The sequence below is a fragment of the Citrus clementina genome, unplaced genomic scaffold (genome assembly GCF_000493195.1).
Source record: "Citrus clementina cultivar Clemenules unplaced genomic scaffold, Citrus_clementina_v1.0 scaffold_9, whole genome shotgun sequence".
NCBI lineage: Eukaryota > Viridiplantae > Streptophyta > Magnoliopsida > Sapindales > Rutaceae > Citrus > Citrus x clementina.
This window is the reverse complement of record NW_006261964.1, coordinates 5,349,502-5,369,947: the sequence shown is the minus strand read 5'-3', so window position 1 is coordinate 5,369,947 and position 20,446 is coordinate 5,349,502. Positions and strand designations below refer to the sequence as shown.

General features: G+C 31.6%; 2 protein-coding genes across 2 annotated transcripts; one reads left to right on the top strand and one right to left on the bottom strand.

The window, feature by feature from the left end:
* Positions 1-4,004: 4,004 nt before the first annotated feature.
* On the top strand, positions 4,005-4,463 carry LOC18033301 (ethylene-responsive transcription factor ERF098). Its single transcript, XM_006420139.1, has one exon. It carries the CDS (start codon positions 4,005-4,007, stop codon positions 4,461-4,463), a length of 459 nt encoding a protein of 152 aa, XP_006420202.1.
* A 7,940-nt stretch (positions 4,464-12,403) lies between these two features.
* Positions 12,404-13,222, bottom strand: LOC18033206 (ethylene-responsive transcription factor ERF096). The gene has a single exon (XM_006420138.2). It carries the CDS (start codon positions 13,173-13,175, stop codon positions 12,762-12,764), a length of 414 nt encoding a protein of 137 aa, XP_006420201.1. The 5' UTR covers positions 13,176-13,222; the 3' UTR covers positions 12,404-12,761.
* Between the last annotated feature and the right edge of the window lie 7,224 nt (positions 13,223-20,446).

The following is a 20,446-nucleotide window of genomic DNA, read 5'->3' as shown; positions in this document are numbered from 1 at the left end:
CTGTTGAAGCTTCTAATTCCTAGTTGCAGGAACAACCAGAAAAGTTTGAACTGTAACAAGTTTTACAACAGGAGCAAATGTCTCTGTGTAATCAATTCCTTCAACTTGCTTGTTCCCAAGGATCACCAAGCGAGCTTTATATCTTTCAACTGTACTGTTGGCATTGTATTTAATCCGGTACACCCACTTACAACCTATGGCACGCTTTTTAGGTGGTAGAGACACAACAGTCCATGTGTTATTATTTTCCAGTGCCTGCAATTCAGACTTCATGGCCTCACGCCATCTACGATCTCTCACGACTTCAGCAAAAGAGGCAAGCTTAACTCCTACAGTAATCGCTGCTAGAAAAGCACAATGTCGAGCAGAAAAATTATTACAATTCACATAATCAAGTATGGGATAATGACTACCTGTAGGAAGTGATTGAGCATGTAAGCATGAAGATGGCCGCGAAGAGGGAATCAAATGCTGAATAATATGCAATACATAATCTTTTAACTTAATCGATTGTTGTCATTATCTAAGATGGCACCCCAATGCCAGTTGTTGTTGCAATGATGTCTCAACAGCCTCAATGTCCCCCATGTCGTCAGAAGCATGCTCATCAAGAATATGAGATGTGGGTACAAGTGATGGAGTATTAATGGTCTCAAGAACATCGCCTGTATCCTGTGAAGCAACAGGAACCGAATTTGGTGAGACAACATGAGCACTTAAATTATATGATAAATACTCAGCTAAAACCGGTTCATCAGGCTTAGGAGCAGGCGTGGCAGTAGCAGCTGGTTCGGTTAAAGCCTTGTAGGGAAAGTCATGCTCAATGAACATTACATCCCAGGATGTAAAGAATGAGGCACTCTCCAAATCATACAAATATCATCCCTTTTTACTAAAGGGATAACCCATGAATATACAGCGACGACTTCGACTAGCGAATTTATCACCGCGATGATCACGGTTGTAGGCATAGGCGAGGCAACCAAATGACTGAATATTTGCATAAGATGGTGCCTTGCCAAATAGTCATTCATAAGGAGTCTGTCCATCAAGAAGAACAGAAGGTGTTTGATTGATCAAGTAGTAAGCAGTTAGGACACATTCACCCCAGAATTCAATTGGTAAGAAAGCCTAAAAGCGCAGAGCGAGAGCAACATTGAGAATGTGCCGATGCTTGCGTTCGACTCGACCATTCTGTTGAGAAGTACTCACACAAGATGTCTGATGATGAATGCCATGCTCAACAAAGAAATCAAATAAATGCATAAATTCGGTCCCATTGTCTGTCCGTATGATTTTAACGAGTTTATGGAATTGTTTAGAGACCGTACTAAAAAAATTACATAATACACGCCCAACCTCATTCTTCGTGACTAGCAGATATGTCCAAACACCGGGAGAAAAATCATCAACAATAGTCAAGAAATAATGAGCACTACAAGAACTAGCTGTGCAATAAAGTCCCCACAAGTCACAATGAATCAATTCAAAAATATCTGAAGCTTTATTATTTCTTAAAACAAATTTGTGACGACACTATTTTGCTCGAAAGCATACATCACAATTCTGAAAACTAGACAGACAAGAGGCCGAATCAATAAAAAGGGAGCAGCTAAACAACTTTAGAGGAAGGATGCCCCAACCTTCGATGCCATAAATCACAAGCTCGGTTGGCAACACTAGAAAGAGCGGCGACTGAACCAATGTCCTAAAAATAATAAAGTCCCTCTCGCTACTCACCCGCTCCAATCAGCATCCTCGTAATGCGGTCTTATATCACACATAATTGATCAAAAAATTGAATAAAAAAATTGGCATCTCGAATCAGTTGTAATACAGAAATTAAATTGCAAGTTAAACTTGGCACAAATAAAACATTATTTAGTCGCAGGTGGTTAGCAAGCACAATTATTCCTTTTGTATTTGTTATTATCACGTTTCCATCAGGTAGTCGAATAGAACAAGAAATAACATATACAATGTCGCATAAGATTTTTCTGTTTCCTGTCATGTGATGTGAGGCCCCAGTATCAAGAATCCACTCCATTGAATTACGCATACCACTAATCCGTGAGGTGCTGTCTTTTTTATTGTTTAAAAGATTAAGCAATGTGTGTTCTATTGCTCACTGCTCAAGCCACTGAGACTGCTTGTGGCTGATTCTGGGAGTTCTCCAGATGAATTGTTAGACCATGTCGTGACTTGAGCAGCGTTGGCCCGAGCAGGACCTCCATGATCACGCCCATTGTTTCCACCATTCTGTCATGAATTGTCGCGACCACGACCTGCATTCCTCATGGCTTTTGGTCGTTCACCCCACCATTCGAGATACCTAATAAGCTGGAAACAGGAAGATGTTTCATGTTCAGTCTTGTTGCAATGGGTACAAAGTACAGAAGACTTATCACGGTTGTCATGTGATCCTTGCGTGGCTTGAACGGCAAATGCTACAGGTTCACTTTGTTCTTCTTTAGCACGTGTCATTGACTGAACCTGCTCCTCCTGAATGACTATGGCATAGGCACGGTTCAACTTTGGCAGCGGCTCGGTGCTTAGAATATGAGACCGCACACCACCGCACACGGCTTCATAAAGACCCATCAAGAATTGATGCAACTTTTCTTCATCTCGTTTCTTATCCCATTCCGCACCTAGATTACACGTACAATTACTGCATATATAAGCAGGCGATTGCTCGTAGTTACTCAATTCTTCCCACAACATCTTGAGTTTCCCATAATAATTCAAAATAGTCATACCTCACTGCTTGCAATTCGCCAACTCAGATTTAAGTTGCTGCACACGTGTTCCATTCCCAACAGAGAACCTTTCCTTGATATCATCCCACAACAACTTAGCACCTTCTGTATAAGTCACAGTAGATCGCAAATTCGGTTCAATTGTATTTTGTATCCAGGAGACCAACATTGAATTCACCATCCACCAATCCTCCAAATCAGCCGAGTCATCAGCAGGCTGTTTCATGGTTCCATCAACAAAACCAAATTTCTTCTTGGCCCGCAATGCAATCCGCATAGCCCTTGCACTTGAGTGATGATAGTTCCAGGATTATCATTGGCTGAGAGGAAGTAAGAGACATCATTGTCTTGCCCAATCCACTTCCGCTAGCCTCTTTATCTTTTGTTTTTGTTTGAGTTTGGTCTTCCCTAGTCTGCACTCTTATTGATCAATATTTATATGTATATAAGAATTACCTTAGTTCACAAGGAAAGGAAATCCTATCAAACTAGGAAACATATAACAACCAATAATATATACACGTAACTTGCTATATATATATATACACGTGAGTTAACAAATCCCATGCTTGTGCCCGTTTGCAGTCCGCACAAAATAAAGTTGTACCCTACGACACAATATTGATTTTGAACATATGAGCTTGCAAAATTTTTATACCTTGTTTCGGAACAAAAGCTCACCTTCAACAAACTATTACATTTGGTCAAGTGGATGTTGTTTTCACTACAAGAAATAGTAAAATTCCCATCATGGCATGATGTTATTCCATTGAATTTCATAAAAACAAGTACATTTCACCAGAAGTCAAATTGCCTCAGGTGTGTGATTTGGCAATCTTCTGAATTAAAAAGTAGTCATAAAACAGTCGATCTTCCTATTCAATATTAGTCTTAATTTACGACTTGAAATATTGAACAACATAATCCATTTTATTCTAATATGTACCAAAAAGCAAGAATCAGAACCATATTTAAAAAGAAGAATTGCCCCTATCAATAAAAAGTAATTCACTAACCTTTTTCAATTCTATTATAGGAATGGTAGACGGATTCAAATCTAATTCTCCAATCAATAAACACCTTCCCAGGAGAAAAAGATATGAACAAAGACATACATGTATTCAATCCAGGTTCTTGAGAATTGACATCCCAACGTCACATCTGACTATATATTTATGGTGAGAAGCAACCAAATTTGAAAACAAAAAGGGTTTCTATATACGTTAAACGAAACATTAATAAAGCATGGAGAAGCCTAGCAAAGGGAAAGAGAGGCAAGAAAAGGAAGAGAAAAGAAGAGAAGAAGTAAGATATCGGGGAGTTAGGAGAAGGCCATGGGGAAAGTTTGCAGCAGAGATACGAGACCCTTCGAGGCAAGGGGCACGGCTTTGGTTAGGGACATTTGAGACAGCAGAAGAGGCAGCTCGTGCTTATGATCGTGCGGCGTTTAACATGAGAGGTCATCTTGCGATTCTCAATTTCCCTAATGAGTATTATTCTCAAGTGATGGGGTATGCTGGCCCTCATCGTCTTTCGTCTTCGTCTTCATCTTCTAGTGTTTCTAGTGAGAGGTTTGAGAAGGGAGGCTCTTCATCGAGTGGACAATCACAGAGGCAAGTCATTGAGTTAGAGTATTTGGATGATAAGGTGTTGGAGGAGATGCTTGAATCTGAAGATGAGAAGAAGGAAAGAAAGAAAGATTGAGTTTCAAACGGTTTGTACTCTTGTTGCTTGTTTTGATCAAAATTTTCAGTTACTTTTGCAGTTTTAAATTGAAGCAATGCAGCTATACAATTAGCTTAAATTTGATCCCTTTTAATAGTTGAAGTTTCGTGTTGTTTTATGTCGTAATGCAAAGCAGAAAAGTGCAACGACAAGAAGAGGCACTACTCAAGACGGAATTTGAATTTTATTGGATTCACGAAATTTTAATTCATATTTTTTGTTTTGTATAATGTAGTAGTTATTGTTGAACTTAATATGGTGTGTGATTCTGGTTTTGGTCATTTGGAAATGTAATAGGGATATACTACGAGTTCGCTTTGATACTACATAGAAACTCATGGATTTAATTCATATTAAAAAACTAAGTCAAAATTCATATTTCGTTTAAGTTTATATATTTAATCCCAGGTACGAGTTGATTATTAGTCAATGATGTAGAATTCTTTTTAACATTTTTGCTCGTTTTGTAGGAATTCACCTAAATTTTTATTTTTACAATAAACATAACTCCCATGAAACCATTCATAATAGCAAATATGCAATACAATCAAGATTAAATTGCGCACAAACTCTTATAATAAAAACAAGCAATTAATAAAAGCATAGCAATCGTACCATCAGGAGGGGAAAATGTGCACCATAGACATCCAAGGATATCTTCATCAACAAATGAACAAATGATGTGTACAGAATAAATTTGACCTTCATCAAATTAGCTATTTCAAATTGTTCCAACTCTATATTCGGCTCCTCCAAATGACAAAACATATTTTCTTTAAGGATCCGTTCTCAATTACTTGAAAATGTTCAAATTTGAACTTTAGAGGCTATGGATCTTGAAGAAATTAAAAATTTAAAAATGCCCACAAACCACCAGTGAAGAAATCAGCATAGATATTGATCTATATATACATATGTTTGGCTCTTATTACTTTCAAAATTAAGGCTTTGGATCAAAGGTAACTTCATTAACATACATTAAAAGGTAAGTAGGCCTATTAAATGAGTAACCAGCGGTTTTGCATCTGCAGAAGAGTACTAATGTTTGGCTTCTTACCTTCAGGGTTACCCTCTCGGACTGTTTCAACCAAGTTGAATTTATGTTTTGGCTCTTCTCATAAAATGAAGGACCAAAATTAGATCAGGCAATGGACTATTAATGAGTTACGGCGGAATGCAAATGATAAATCGTGCTTTGGTTAAAGCAACAGTCATAGCATGACCAATTCAAGTAATTATGTGATTCATATATTAGAAAGTTACTCCTTCAAAGATGGCGAATTGGAACCCTAAGACAAGACTAAAGATTTGGATTTTTTTGTTGATTTTGATATGAACAAGAATCTAATTTAAAAATTATTCTGTGCATCTGCAAATATACTTTTAAGATTGCGACATTGCGTGTCTTCTAAGTGGTCACTCTTAAAGAAAAGGCAGAAAAGAAGAAGATTCTTGTTTGTTATGGCATCCAAGTGTTATCTTTGATTCTTGTTACAGCATCCAAGTATTATCTTCTATAGATTCTGTTACAAAAGGAAGCCATGAACAGCTACATTGTTATATATAATTTATGCAAATTTATGTCTTATTAAGTGAAAATTTTATCTTAGTGTTAACGACATAATTAATATTGCATATGTATATATCAAACTAACTTTTATGTATGAGTTAGACTCATGAACTAGTCCTTTATGTGCACAATCTATTCATGTTCATATCAAGAAATGAAGTTCTATTACAAGCCAGCTAATTAGCTTGGATCAACACAACAAATCGCCTTACTATAGCATTGCAAGTTTATATGTGATAAAAATTTTCTATAATTAGATTTATAGTGACAGTCATAAATGTCCATTCATAAAGAGCTGAATCCTTGAATTTAACTGAAAAAGGTTTTTGGATGTGCAAGTATGTCTTACTGCATGTGCATATGTAATTTGAGGGCTACTGGTTAAGGGCACAACCTTTCTAGGACAACGTATTTCTAAAATGATTAGTGCGCATATTATATGGTAGCTTTTTTTTTTCCGGTGTATTAAACCATATGATATCCGGAAATCACATTGGATCTCGACTAATCCAGATTCGAGCCGGGTAGAACCATTAGGGTGGTAAAACTCTCCTAACAAGTATTTTAACGCAGCTGCATTCTCAAATCTCGAACTGATGACCTTGGTTAAGCTAGAATAGCTCTATGCCAGCTGATTTACACGTTTGTTGGTTATTAAGTAGTAGCTTTTAAGTAATAAACTCCACATAATACATTAATATAGTTAAAAGTTAAATAAAAGAATTTGGATCCTCTATGAACTTAATTTTTACAATGACAAGTGGCAATAATAATATTGTACGGTTAAATTCATTTTTTTTTCCCTCATAACATGCCTTTTTAGTTTATGTATATTATCTCCAAAAGTTACTCTTTCACCACTGGCAATACTCTTTACTTCCCTAAACCTGAAAAAAAAAAGATTTTTTCCTAAACTTTTAAAGCCATGAATGGCAGTGGCTACTGCAAAGAGAATGTTTATTGCAATAATCAATCAACATGTAATTTGGAGTTTTTGGAAAGGTAATCCAATTAAGGAGGCAAAATTTTGAAGTTCTTGGCAAATCTTTTTCTTTAAACCATACTATTACTCTCAAAAGCATCTGTATTGTTCAATATATGTATGTATGTGTATATATATATGTATACATACATACATACATATGTCATTTCATAATGACGTAATTAAAATGACGGCATCAATACCATAATTTAACATAAATTATGTAAATGAAGTGTAAAATAGTTAAATTTAAAATAAAACTTGTAAATTAATGATAAGTGTAAAACAAAACATAAATTATATAAATAGAACATAAGACTTGTAAATGGAAGGTAAAATAAGTAAACTAACATACAAATGGTAAATTGTGTAATATTGGCAAGCAAAATAAAAACTTATAGATGTAACATAAAATTTATAAATCAATATTAAGTGTAAAATAAAACATAAATTAAGTAATTAAATAAAATATAAGCCTTGTAAATAGAAGGTAAAACAAGTAAATCAACATAAGAGCGGTAAATTGATATATTATTGATAAATAAAATAGAAAGAAAAACTTATTAATATAATATAAAACTTGTAAATTAATATAAAGTGTAAGATAAAACATAAATTAAGAAAATAAAACATAACACCTATAAATAGAATGTAAAATAAATAAATTAACATAGGGGTGGTAAAATGATGTATTATTGGTGAACAAAACATAAATTTATAGATATACCATAAAACTTGTAAATTAACATCAAATATAAAATAAAACATAAATTAAGTAAATAAAACACAACACCAGTAAATAGTAGGTAAAAGAAGTAAATTACATAAGAGTGGTAAAATGATGTATTATTGGTAAACATAACATAAGTTTACAGAAGTAATATAAAACTTTTAAACCAACATTAAGTGTAAAATAACATAAAAATTACATAAATGAAATAGAAGACTTATAAATAAAACGTAAAACAAGTAAATATTATAAGAGTAATTAAAAAATTTTAAAACCTACAAATATAAAATTAAAACTCATTATAATAATGATTACCTTATAGTGATTATTTTGGATTTATGTAATATATGTGATGATATTTGTGAAATTTTATTAAGGATGAAAACTTATTCTCAAAATTAAACTTTGAAAAGCTTCTTTTTTTTCAAAATTATTTGTAAGATAACTAATTTCGTATCCTTCTAAATCTCCTCGATAGCAACTCCAAATGATTTTTTAGTATAAGAAAGAAGCAAAATTTAAAACTACATGAAATATGCGTAAAATTAAAAAATTAGATCCAATTTTATTGAAATTTCATATATGTATAGTAACATAAGAATGTATTTTTATTTTTTTCAACTTGATCCATATCAAGAAAAATAATTTTACCTAATTATCTTGTATGGTAAACAAATACTATGATAGAAAATGAAAAAAAAAATGCAATTTGTAAATGCCATAACATGATTATAAAACTTATGGTTAAACCAATTAGTAAAATTTATTTCAATTGTCTTCAACACAAATTTTTTGTTTTCAATTGATGAGAAATTTTTTTCTTTGCTCAAATGAATTAAATAAGTAAATTATTTTTTAAATTAAAGTTTAATGTTGATTTACAATTTTTATATTATTTTTACAAGTGTTTATTCTGTTTGCAATTTTAAAACACTAATCTACCACTCTTATACTACTTTACTTGTTTTACCTTTCATTTACTAGTCTTATGTATAATTTACAAAGTTTATATTTATTAGGGTATTGATGCTATAATTTTAATCATGGCACATATGTACATACATACATACATACATACATATATCTATGTATATGGTAATTAATCACTTTGAATTTCAAAACTGCATTCATATTTAAATTGAATGTCCGATCTTTCAATTTTGACACTATTATATTAGGAAAGAATTCATGTACTAAATAAAATTGAGGTAATATTATTTATAAAGCTATTTTGAAATTAGTGCTATTTTCAGTTAAAAGGTTGTATAACGATTTTGATTATAGGGTGAAATAAATAGAAAGTAAAGTATCCACTATAAGTTTTTTAAGTGGGTTCTTTGCACTCTATAAATTATTTTGAAACTTCAATACCGTGTACATTTGTCTATTAGATATAAAAAATTAAATTTTACCATATATACTCTTTAAAATTTCAAAAATCTACTTAGTTAAATCATCTGAATGAATTATCTTTATTTATTCAAATTGCAATAAAATCATTCAATACACTCGAATAAATTTTTTAAGAAATTTAGCATTTATATACTTACAACAATGGTCAAGTAGAGTTATAAACAAATTCTTTAACAAAATTTTAATTATAATTGATTTTTATTTAATTTAACAAATTACAACTAGCAATGAATATTGGTTTGTACATGCCAAAAAAAACGAGCAGTCGACCGAGAACTGGATTCCAACAAGAAGAAGAAGCAGGATGAAGAGAGTTGAATAGATTTAAAATATTTTTAATTTTTCTTCCTTTTGAAAATCTTTACCGTAATTCTTTAAAAAAAATTAAAATAGTCCCATGGGTTTAGTGAAAATCTTTCACTATTGATTTTCTCTTTATTTAAATAAGTATTGTTTAAAGTATTGAAAATAATTTTTTTTAATAGTTGAAGGTATGAGAATTATATGTTAAATAATAGGCATGTTATATAGATTATCTTTAATTGTAATTTACATAAGTGATATTTTTGTGAAAAATTATTTGATAAAATAAGAGTATTCATAGTAAATTTTAAAGTGTAAATAGTCCTCTCATCCGCTCCCCCTTTTTTTTTTGTCTTTGATTAATCAACTTTTTCGAGAGGGTTCTTTTAGTCCATACATTGCATTGGAAAAAAAGTGACCATATTCCATTTGATATATAGGCAAGAAGCATGCAAGCAGATGATATTTAATCCCCTTAATTATTTCATCAATCCCAATTATCATTTGTATCATAATTTCCATTTTATCCTTGTATGAAATTACTAAAAAGGATTATTATTTAGAAAAGTTGAGAATCTCAAATCAGCGTCCAACCAGTCATGGACTATGAGTTTGCCGCAAAATGTTATGTAAAATTTCAATCGAACCCAGGTTTCCTCAAACAAATAACTTCCCACTTCAAAGTATCATATCATATAAGGACTCAAGAGCTTCAAACTAATGGTATTCTTGAATTGTTTGTGATTATTAATAAATCTCGTGAGTTATGGCGAGGAAACTTTGGAGTTTGGACTTGTTGCAGGCTCGCTGGTCTTTCCTGAACATCAGCCATTTAATGGAACTATGGGAGTACCAAGAATCAAAGCTTTAGAAGATTCAGAAATATTGAACCATAATCAATGAAGGATTTGATCACATTTACACTTTAATTTCAATTGTCCATGCTTAAAATCATAATGACAGAAAATGATGGGCGTATGAAAAATGATAGCAAGGGTAAATTAGGATTTATCTGGGATATATTGAAAGAGAAAATTCATTTTAAAATTTGGGAGGGGTTAATGAAAAGTGGGGGGTACTGACATAAATAGTGGGGGTCAAATAGGGAAAGTAGACAGGCCGGCCGGGCCAAGCTAGGCCCAAACTGAACTTGAGAGGTTCAGTCAAGTAGAAATCCTTAATTTCAAGATAATATGTGGACCAAATTAAATCTATAGTGGGCCTAAACTTTTTTTCTTTAATTCTATTAAACTAATTAAATAGTAATATTTACATAAACAACGATATAAATTTAAATTATATTATTAACACATTAATATATAAAGGTTTGAATAGTTTGAGAAATTTATCAAAAATCTTTGATGTTACAACACGATTTATAAAGTTGACTATTCCTGACCATCTATTTATTTCTTTTTCTGAATATGTCTATTCATAATTGCTCAACTTCTCATAAAAACTAAAAAGGCCAAAAAATAAAAAATAAAAGGAAAAAGGTAAAGGTAAAGGTAAAGGCCAAGGCTTCTACAGTTCTACTGTAGAGAGATAGAGAGGCTCGTGGGCCCTCTGCCCGACAAAAGCAACAGGAACATAAGTTTGGTTGATCTCTCTGCAAAGGATCGCGGCAGTCAAATCTAAGCTCTGTTATATAATATGAGAGTGTGTGTGTGTGGATAAACACTTGAATGAGCTCCGAAGAACCTCGCCAAAGCAAGAGATTTTTTTTCAAATTAAAAGAGATTATACAGTTATTTAGGGACATAATAAATTTTATTCCTTAGTAAGATTATCAAAACAGTTTAATTAAATAAATTTAAGATTTTTGTCGAACTGAGTTTAGTTTTCCATATATGCTAAAACTGAGCCTATAGCCACAAGCAATGGTACTCTTCAACAATCATAGACAAAGCTTAAAGAAGAGATGCATTATCGATAATCATTTTGTACATTCTATGTTCCCACCTGATTGATTAACTTGATTAAATTCCTCACTAAGTTGAAATTAATTCAAAAGAAAAAAAATATATGGGGGGGGGGGGGGGGTCAACTTTTTAGTCTTATATATATATTTTTTTTTTACTTTTGATGATGAATTTTAGTCTTACATTGATTAATAATTAGTTGATTACCTTGATCTCTCTTCAAATTTAATTAAAGATCGAATCCCTCTCATTCCAACTTTCAGGACGATTGCTTACATTTTATTTTATTTTTTTTTGAAAAAAAGAGAGGTCCTTGCAAAACAAAAAAAGCTAACTTCAATATTGAAGCAAGAACCTAAAAAGGAAAGCTTATGGCCTTATACGATGTATGTTTGCTCAAACTTGGGTACTAACTGTTTGCTCGTCCTTTCGCTTTTGTTTTCGATCCATCATATAATGCTGGCCGAAGAATCTTTACGTATCACAATCAGTGGGAAATTGGTGGCAAGAATCAGTTTCAACTTTTAACGTCCAAGCCAATAATTCCCTTTCCACAAAACACCGCATCTAGCTGCTTATTCTATGACAAAGTCAATTCATTAATTATTCATCCATGAACTCTAAGTCTCCAACTAACGAGTAACCATCTAGAAGGTGATAATGTTTAACTTATGATAAGTGATAATATTATATGAAATATCTGATTAATTCACAATTCCGATATTATTCATGAAAAATCACAAAATTATACCATGCATCCAAGTGCTCATCATATGCCCGTTACTTATGCTCATTAGATCATTTTTTCTTCTTACTATTATTTCCTGAATTTTGTCATTGGGAGCTGCATTTTCCGCCTTAACAAATAAGAAAACTGTTATCTTAACTAAAATTAAAAAAAAAAAATACAGAACTCTAACGAAGATCTATAGAGAAAATACAAACATTGATAAATGAGAAACCGCTCTAATTAAGTAAGCAAAATCAATTTGGGCCTCAAGCTGTCTTAGAATGACATTCGACTAGGACACATTTCATTTACATTAATCACCCGAAAAGAGAAAATGAAGACAAATTCAGTCAAAAGATAGAAACTCTGGAAAGTACATTAATGCTTCCCAATAAGGCTTTATTATTGTCCCCTTTGTCAGTTGTTGGGCTATACACAACTGGGGGTAAGCCCTCCCCTGTGTTAACTGTATACTCCGATAAAAAGTCCAAGATTTCATGCTGAAGCACTTTATTTTAAAGTCCATGACATCTTTTTTTCTAAGTTGAAGTCTATGAGAGCCACCGCAGCTATACACATGCAAAAAATGCAAAAATGAACTTATAATCATTATCAGAAAAGAAAGCTTCACCCTTTCTTGTTCCTTTTCTCTTCTTGCTCAAGCAGTTCATCTAGCAAATTATCATCCAGGTACTCCAACTCAATGACTTGCTTCCCACGCCCACTTTCTTCACTCTGATTCTCCACATTCCCCCGCATTGATGATGAAGATGAACCCGTTGAAGACGAACCGAAGGATGCACTATTACCCTGATGACTCGCCCTAGGATATTCATGTGGAAAATTAAGAATGGCCAAGTGACCCCTCATTGAATAAGCAGCTCTATCATAAGCTCTAGCCGCTTCCTCAGCCGTGTTAAAAGTTCCCAGCCACACACGCTGGCCGTGCCTATTCGAATCTCGTATCTCCGCCGCAAACTTCCCCCACGGCCTCCGCCTCACGCCTCGGTATTTTACCTCTCCTCTTGGCTCCTCATCCATGGCCTTCTGTTTTGTTTTTGTTTTTTTTTTCTTTCAATTTGATTCGTTTTTGCAAGTTTGTGTGCTGCATGGCTCGTGTCCTTGGAAGTAGCATATATATGAGTGGACAAAGCACTTCATTTGGCATTTTGGCTAATTTTGGGGCCACAATAAGCCATGTGGAGAATCTTGCGGGTGTTAATTGCTCACACGTGTTTAATAGAAGTTTCTTTTTATGACCAAGAATGGAGTTTATTCGAGTCCAATGTATCTGGCTTAGTCAAGGCGATGGCTTTTGAGCTCAGGAGCTCTTTTCTGCCATGTCACTTTTATGACTAGTTTTAATAATTAAAGATAAAGAACGTACAGGATGATTTACCAGGTTAATATCACACATGCGAAATTCCTCACATGTGTGCAAGTTGCGAAGTGATGGGACAGATGAGGTCACCTAGATTACGTACTTCAGCTTCTTTCAGGTTCATTAGATCGTGATTATTATTGTTTCTACGTTAATTAATGTAAGTGTTTATAATTTAAGTGTTCCACTAATTTGGGATTATGGTTATATTTTAAGATCGTGGATTCTTGCAATCAAGCATTTGTGTCTGTGTGTGGCTTTTTGGGCTTTGAAAATTGGGTTAATTTTGTCCTGCCCCCAACTGTTTCAACATTTTTCGCCACACACCCATATATTTCGAAAATACTCACTCCACACCCAATTCCATTAATTTGACCGTTATGTTTAACGGAGCTATTTGAAATTTAAGTAAATATCCAAAATACCCCTTATCTTGAATTAGAGAAAAATAAAATGAGATAAAATATTAATTTAATAATTAATGTTTACATTAAAAAAATTTATTTAAAGGTAATTAATAATAATTTCATCAATTAAATTATCAAATAAATTTAATTTATCATCATCAAATAATATTTAGGATATGAATTTCTAAATTTGCCCTTTGACCGTTAGAATAAACGGTCAAATTAACGGAATTGGGTGTGGAGTGAATATTTTCGAAACATATGGGTGTGTGGTGAAAAATGTTGAAACAGTTGGGTGCAGGACAAAATTATCCCTTAAAAATTGGATTTGATTCGTGATGTAGCGTGAGAATAAGAATTTTTGGGGCAAATGCAAGTGCTTTGAGACGGGGGGAACGTATAATTTGGGCTACAGTTGAAAAGCAAAAGTATATCTTCGTAAATTAACCTTGATTTTGATCGAGGTATGTATCGGATTTATGATAGTGATGTGGTCGTAATCCTAGTGCCAAAAATGCTCAAAGAATTTGGCCTTCTTGCATATCTGGTGTCGCATTGTAGAATGGAAGGATTCATTCCGCTGCGGTTTTCAGAATATTTATGCATAGTCGGTTTGAATGTTTCTTGCTTAATAATTTGGTGAGTCAAATTAGATTGATGTGTATAATTTGGATGTTGCTTCTATACATATATAATATAACCACCACTTAAATAGTAAATTTTTAAAATAAATACATGTATAATAACATCATTTATTTATTATATAACTGATATGATACCGCTAATATATTTTAAAATTTCTCATATATATGATGGTAATAGATCGTTGGAAATTGAAATGGTGAAAGTCCCACTAGCTAATAAAATTGATAGGTGAAAGTGGTTGTGGTACAAACTATTCATTACACTAGAAAATTACTTTCTCTTATACTATTTTGGTAACAATAACATTTTTCATTGACACCGAGTTTAGTGTCATTGATCATGGTGCAACAAATTTACTGACACATATCTTTTGTCTCAGCGATTCCATGGCACTTTATACAATATTGTAGCAACTGAAAAGCTCTGGCTCCTTGACACCTTAAGTTGTTGCCCAAGATCTTCAATCCAGATTACCAGATGCTATAAAGATGATTTGAAGAAATCTTAACCAAGATTTTAATGGAACAAATTGATAATGGTTTAAGAATGAAAAATAGATCAGAAACGTAAAAGATCAACAAACAGAAAATCAAAGAATAGAAGAGGTTAATGCGGTTCAACTAATTCTCATTAGCTTACATCCACGGAGGAATAAAGTAATAGGCCTTCCATTGATTGATCAACAAGATACAAGGATTTTACAGAGTACATTTCATAGGATTTCACACACGTAATGACGGAGTCTCAATCCCTTATATACTCATCAGCATGGCACCAGTTTGGTACACCATAATTAGTTGCATTCAACTGCTCATAACTACGTGGGTGCAGATTCCAGAAACTCACGTGTGAGGCACACTGTATAACGGCTTTTAACAACCTAATTTGGAGCTTCATTTTCCACGTGCGTCTCATGTGCTTCATTAAATCAGAAACGACAACAAATGAAGCCGTTTTAGTGAGTATCGATTCTGAACATCAAAGCGAATTTGTAAAAGTCAATCGGAATTCAGTCATTTTTATTTTTCTCTTGTTGTCTTGTTTACTCTTTAATCATGGGGATGTATTTGATGACTAAAATTCTTTTATTTATTTTTCTTTTGCAAACCATGAACTAAATTTGAGTGTGGTTGAGTGATAAATAATTTTGATGGTTATTGACTAATTATATGCATTGCTGTACGTTTGCTATAACATTTTGTTTTGATAATACTTATTTCAATTCATTATTTCGGCTAACCACCCATTTAATGATACAAGCTAAGGAAGAGGCACAAAAAGGGCTTATCTTAGTGGAACATATCATAATAATACTTGGTTTTAGATTGAATTTCCTGAGTTGAGTTTTATTTGATTCCAAAAGGGCTATGTCTAATCTAAAATTAGTGATGATTAGACATAAGGATTTATCTTGTAGGGTAAATAGAACCTAAATGTGTAATGCTATATCTTATGTTAGCATAACAATTGGTCAGTGTTAGGTTGCATATAGATATAAGACATTCAACATGCGATAGTTGAGGATACAATATGATTCTGCCAAGTGCTATAACAGATATTGTAGCAACTGAGTCTAAAAATTAGAAGAAACAGTCAAAACCATTAAGAGAGTTCACTCACTCAATTACTTCATTCTCATTGGTTTTATTCTTGTGTTTAATGTGATAATTTTATTGATTGCATTTTAAATTATTGCAAGTTTATTTTAATTAGTATTTAGTTTCATTAGTTATCTTGTTTTAATTTAGAATAATCAATGCACTGTTAAAGATTGTTCTAGTAAATCTAATAACATCAATCCTTGTGAAGACGATCTTGAATACTTATCATTATATTATTTGTTGTGTACACTTGCACATTGATACCGATAACATTTGAATTTAGTACAACAACATCTAGATGATTCCCAGGTTTTTTAGGCCTCGATATCAATAAAGACAATATAATTAATTTTCTCTTCATGCACATTCATGGAGGAATATTGTAAATGATTAACATAACTAGCAAACAATTATTGGTAGAGCTAAAAGTACTGTGTGGATTAATCCCATTACTTGAGAGACCTATACGAACATATTTAGGTTCTTGGCCAAAGTCAGGCCAATCAGAGTCAACTAAATGCCATGTTGGTGATTTTTTCAGATGGCGAAGTTTTTTCCATCTTTAGTTTTGTGATTAGTATGCCAAGTCAAGTTCCCAACAATTTGGAGCAATTGAAACATACATTTGAATCTAAGAATATAAGGAAAATACCATAACAACTTTGTAGGCACCTAGTTACTATTTGTTTTAATTTTTTTTTCTTTTCTATCTAGACATGCCACAAGTAGGATATTTATTTAGATTTGTATTCTCTTTTCAAAAGAGAATGCAATCATTCTTGCATGCATGTATTTTCTCATAATGTAATTCTAACACTTCCATTATTTTTTTAAATACATACATTGACTTGGGAACATTATTATTTACTAGAAACATGTCAGAAAAAACTTCTAACAAAGTAGTAAACCCTTGATCAGACCAGCCATGCTTTCCTTTCACATAATACAATTTCATTAACCCCAACAAGTTAGAATACTTTGTACCCAAATACCAAGGCCTCGTACCATCCTCAAGTATACCCCTAAGACCCTTAGAATTTTGGTAATATTGTTTAGACGCATCGTGGATCATATCCTCAACATTACTGTGATCTTGGAATTGAAATTCATGATTTTCATAATACTTTAGGCAACTTGTAGAGGCTGCATTTGAATCAACCTTTCCATGCATGTTTATCCCAAACGAGGTATGTCAGGAGAAAACCATTTTGAAATAAATAACCCTTTATTCGTTCAAGAGTATGAAACTGTAGGTTGCAACCATTAATACAAAGGCATCTAACTAATCTATGATTTTTAGAATTAAGTGTAGCAAAATTTACAAACTCCTCAACTCCTTCATGCAATTTGGACATTGTTGCAGACCATATCCAAGATTTATCCGTTTCAACAATGATGCCTGATAATTTAAAATTTTATTTAAAATTTTTGCATTTATTAAGTGTAACTATATGACAACATATATTAACAACAAACTCATATGCCAAGAATCGGACTCATATAAATATAAACATACCAAGAACCAAGATCATAATTATGAGGATTTAAAATTTTATGTTGAAAATGTATTTGTATCTTTAGCAATCAAACACTTTATGATGAATACCTTCTTGTATTTTTGTAAAACTTTTTATCTACAACAATGGACAACAATTAATTTTAATTATATAAATCAATAATAATTATTAATATTCTTAATAATGTAAATCACAATTTTTATTAATTTTAATTTTAATTATGTAAAACAATTTTTATTAATTTTAATTTTAATTATGTAAACTAAAAATTATTGATAAAATATTATTATTAATAATATAATGTGAAATTAATATTTTCTTAAAATAAACTATGTATATTATAATATTAATATTAAATAAATATTTTACTATTATTTTTAAATAAGTATAATAATAATTTATATTTTTAAATAGAGATGGTATATTGCAATATTATTAATTCTCTATGAATATAATAATATTAGTTTTAAGTAATTTTAACTTAGAATCATTGTGAATTATTATTTTTAACTAAAAATAATAATATTATATTTAAATAAATTTTGTATAATTATTTTTAATGAATATAATATTATTAAATAACCTAATAATATTATTAAAATAAATATGATATTATTAAATAATATAATTTTAGTGACCAATGTCAGCTGACTAAGTAAAAATTCATGCAATTCCCATAAAAACTTAATGGTGTCGATGATCCAAGTAGAGCAAATGTTATCCAAAAATGAAAATAAACCCATCACCAAGCTGGCAAATCTAACTCTTCCAAGAATTAGCCCCAAATGAAGAAATTACCATCAGAATCGGCCCCAATTGAATAAAATAAAAAACAGAACCATCCCTCATTTAAAGCACACTTTCAACCCAAAATATTTTTTTCCTAACATCTAAATAATAATAAATCCTTACACTACGAGTAGGAATGTGTCACCCAGTCCTATTGGGCGGGTTTGATTCAAAAATTTTAATTTAAATTGGGGGACTTTATTTTTTATTTTTTATACTAGTAAAATTACATGACTGTAGAGATTTGAACTAAACTCTTCCAAGTCACAAAATAGAACACTTCAACTATATTATAAGCAGTTTGTTATATTAAAGCATGGACAAATTCTTTTTATTATCTTTTGTAGAAGGGACTTGGGATATACCACTGACCCTTTTATTTTTTTAATAATTAAAAGAATTTGAATGCTCGATGAAATTTTTTATTAATTAAGATAATCATATTGATTGTGGAAGGAAACGAATAATGAGATTGGAGTTCAAATTGTTTATTTATTTCTTCTTTGTTTGTTCAAGAAAATGAGTTAAAATCTTTTAAGAACTTGATGGATGTGAAGAAATAAACAATTTATGTTAAATGTTTTAGCCATGAGAAACCAGTACTTAAATTACAAAATTTCACATTGATAGCTCAGTCCTCCTTTTGATCGATTTTGTAGCTTTGCGTTTTTTACCATTAAAACTAAAAAAAAAAATTACCTTTGCTCCTGTTTTTCACGTTTTGATCAAGCACGATATTTTGTGTTGTTTTTGTTTTCATATGAATAGTTCAAGCACGTACGCTATATATTTAGATTCAACCTTTACTGTAATTTTCAATTAGTACTCTTTGCCTACGATTATGAAGCCATTTTACAAGACGAAACATGCAGTTATGCCGAGTAAAATATTTGTATTAGGTATACATTTATGAGACTGGTATAAGTGTTTAAAGTGTAACAGAAACTCAAATACAAAACGCTGATAATAATTTTGCACATTGTGAATGATGTAGGCCATGGTAGAAACTCAAATACAAATTGGATCATCTTGTGCTATATATGTCAAAATTGGTGGATAATAATTTTTTAAAAAGTTGTTGGTATGTAATATGTTCTTTTGGAGGGTCTGCTTTGTGCCCCTATTTTGTCCACATATGAGTTCACCATTGATATCCCTGGAGGTTTATGAAAATGCAGAAAAGTCAAAATTTTCAAAATATTGACACCTAATTTCGAATTGTTTCAAATTTTTACGCTTCAGTTCATTGACCTAATTTGATTACTAGTGTCACTAACTTTTTTTTTTATACATAAAATTCATTTAATATATAGTAAATAATTTGAATTTAGAATGAAAATATTTTAATGCACCAGGGACTTGGTTGAGTAGTTTTCAAGTAACTTTCTTTAGCTAATTATCTAAGTTCAAATCTTAGGGAAAGTAGAAAGTTAAAAATATAATTTGCGCTTGTCAACTGTTCTATCTTAAAAAAAAAACAATAGTAATATAACGTATACGTATATTCAGCTAATGAACTTATCCTTTTTGATAAAGTTTCTTAAATAGGTCCTTTTTGGTGATTATACACACACCACACTTTTACAATTAATTTATCAAAAAAATTAATGAAGTGTAGTTATTCGGCTCCCATGTTTCATCTTATTGTTAGATTTATTGTTATTTTGCACCCTAAAAGCATGCGATAAATAATAATTTCTAATTTATTTGGCTCCTGTGTTTCATCTTATTGTTAGATTTGTTATTTTGTTACTTAAAAGCATGTTATAAATAACAATTTTTGAATTTCATAAAATTTATTTATTCATTATTTACTTGAGCATATATTATTAGCCTTTGTTTATAAAGTATGTGATTTATGTATTGGGCATATGATGTCAATACTAGAAAATATAAATCACATGTTCTTTATAATCACATTGATGACTACAATATATTCATATACTTGCGAATACAATAAAATTTGCACAAT

Coding starts and splice junctions, on each gene's coding strand:
- LOC18033301 (XM_006420139.1), top strand. CDS start 4,005: ATGGAGAAGCCTAGCAAAGGGAAAGAGAGGCAAGAAAAGGAAGAGAAA.
- LOC18033206 (XM_006420138.2), bottom strand. CDS start 13,175: ATGGATGAGGAGCCAAGAGGAGAGGTAAAATACCGAGGCGTGAGGCGG.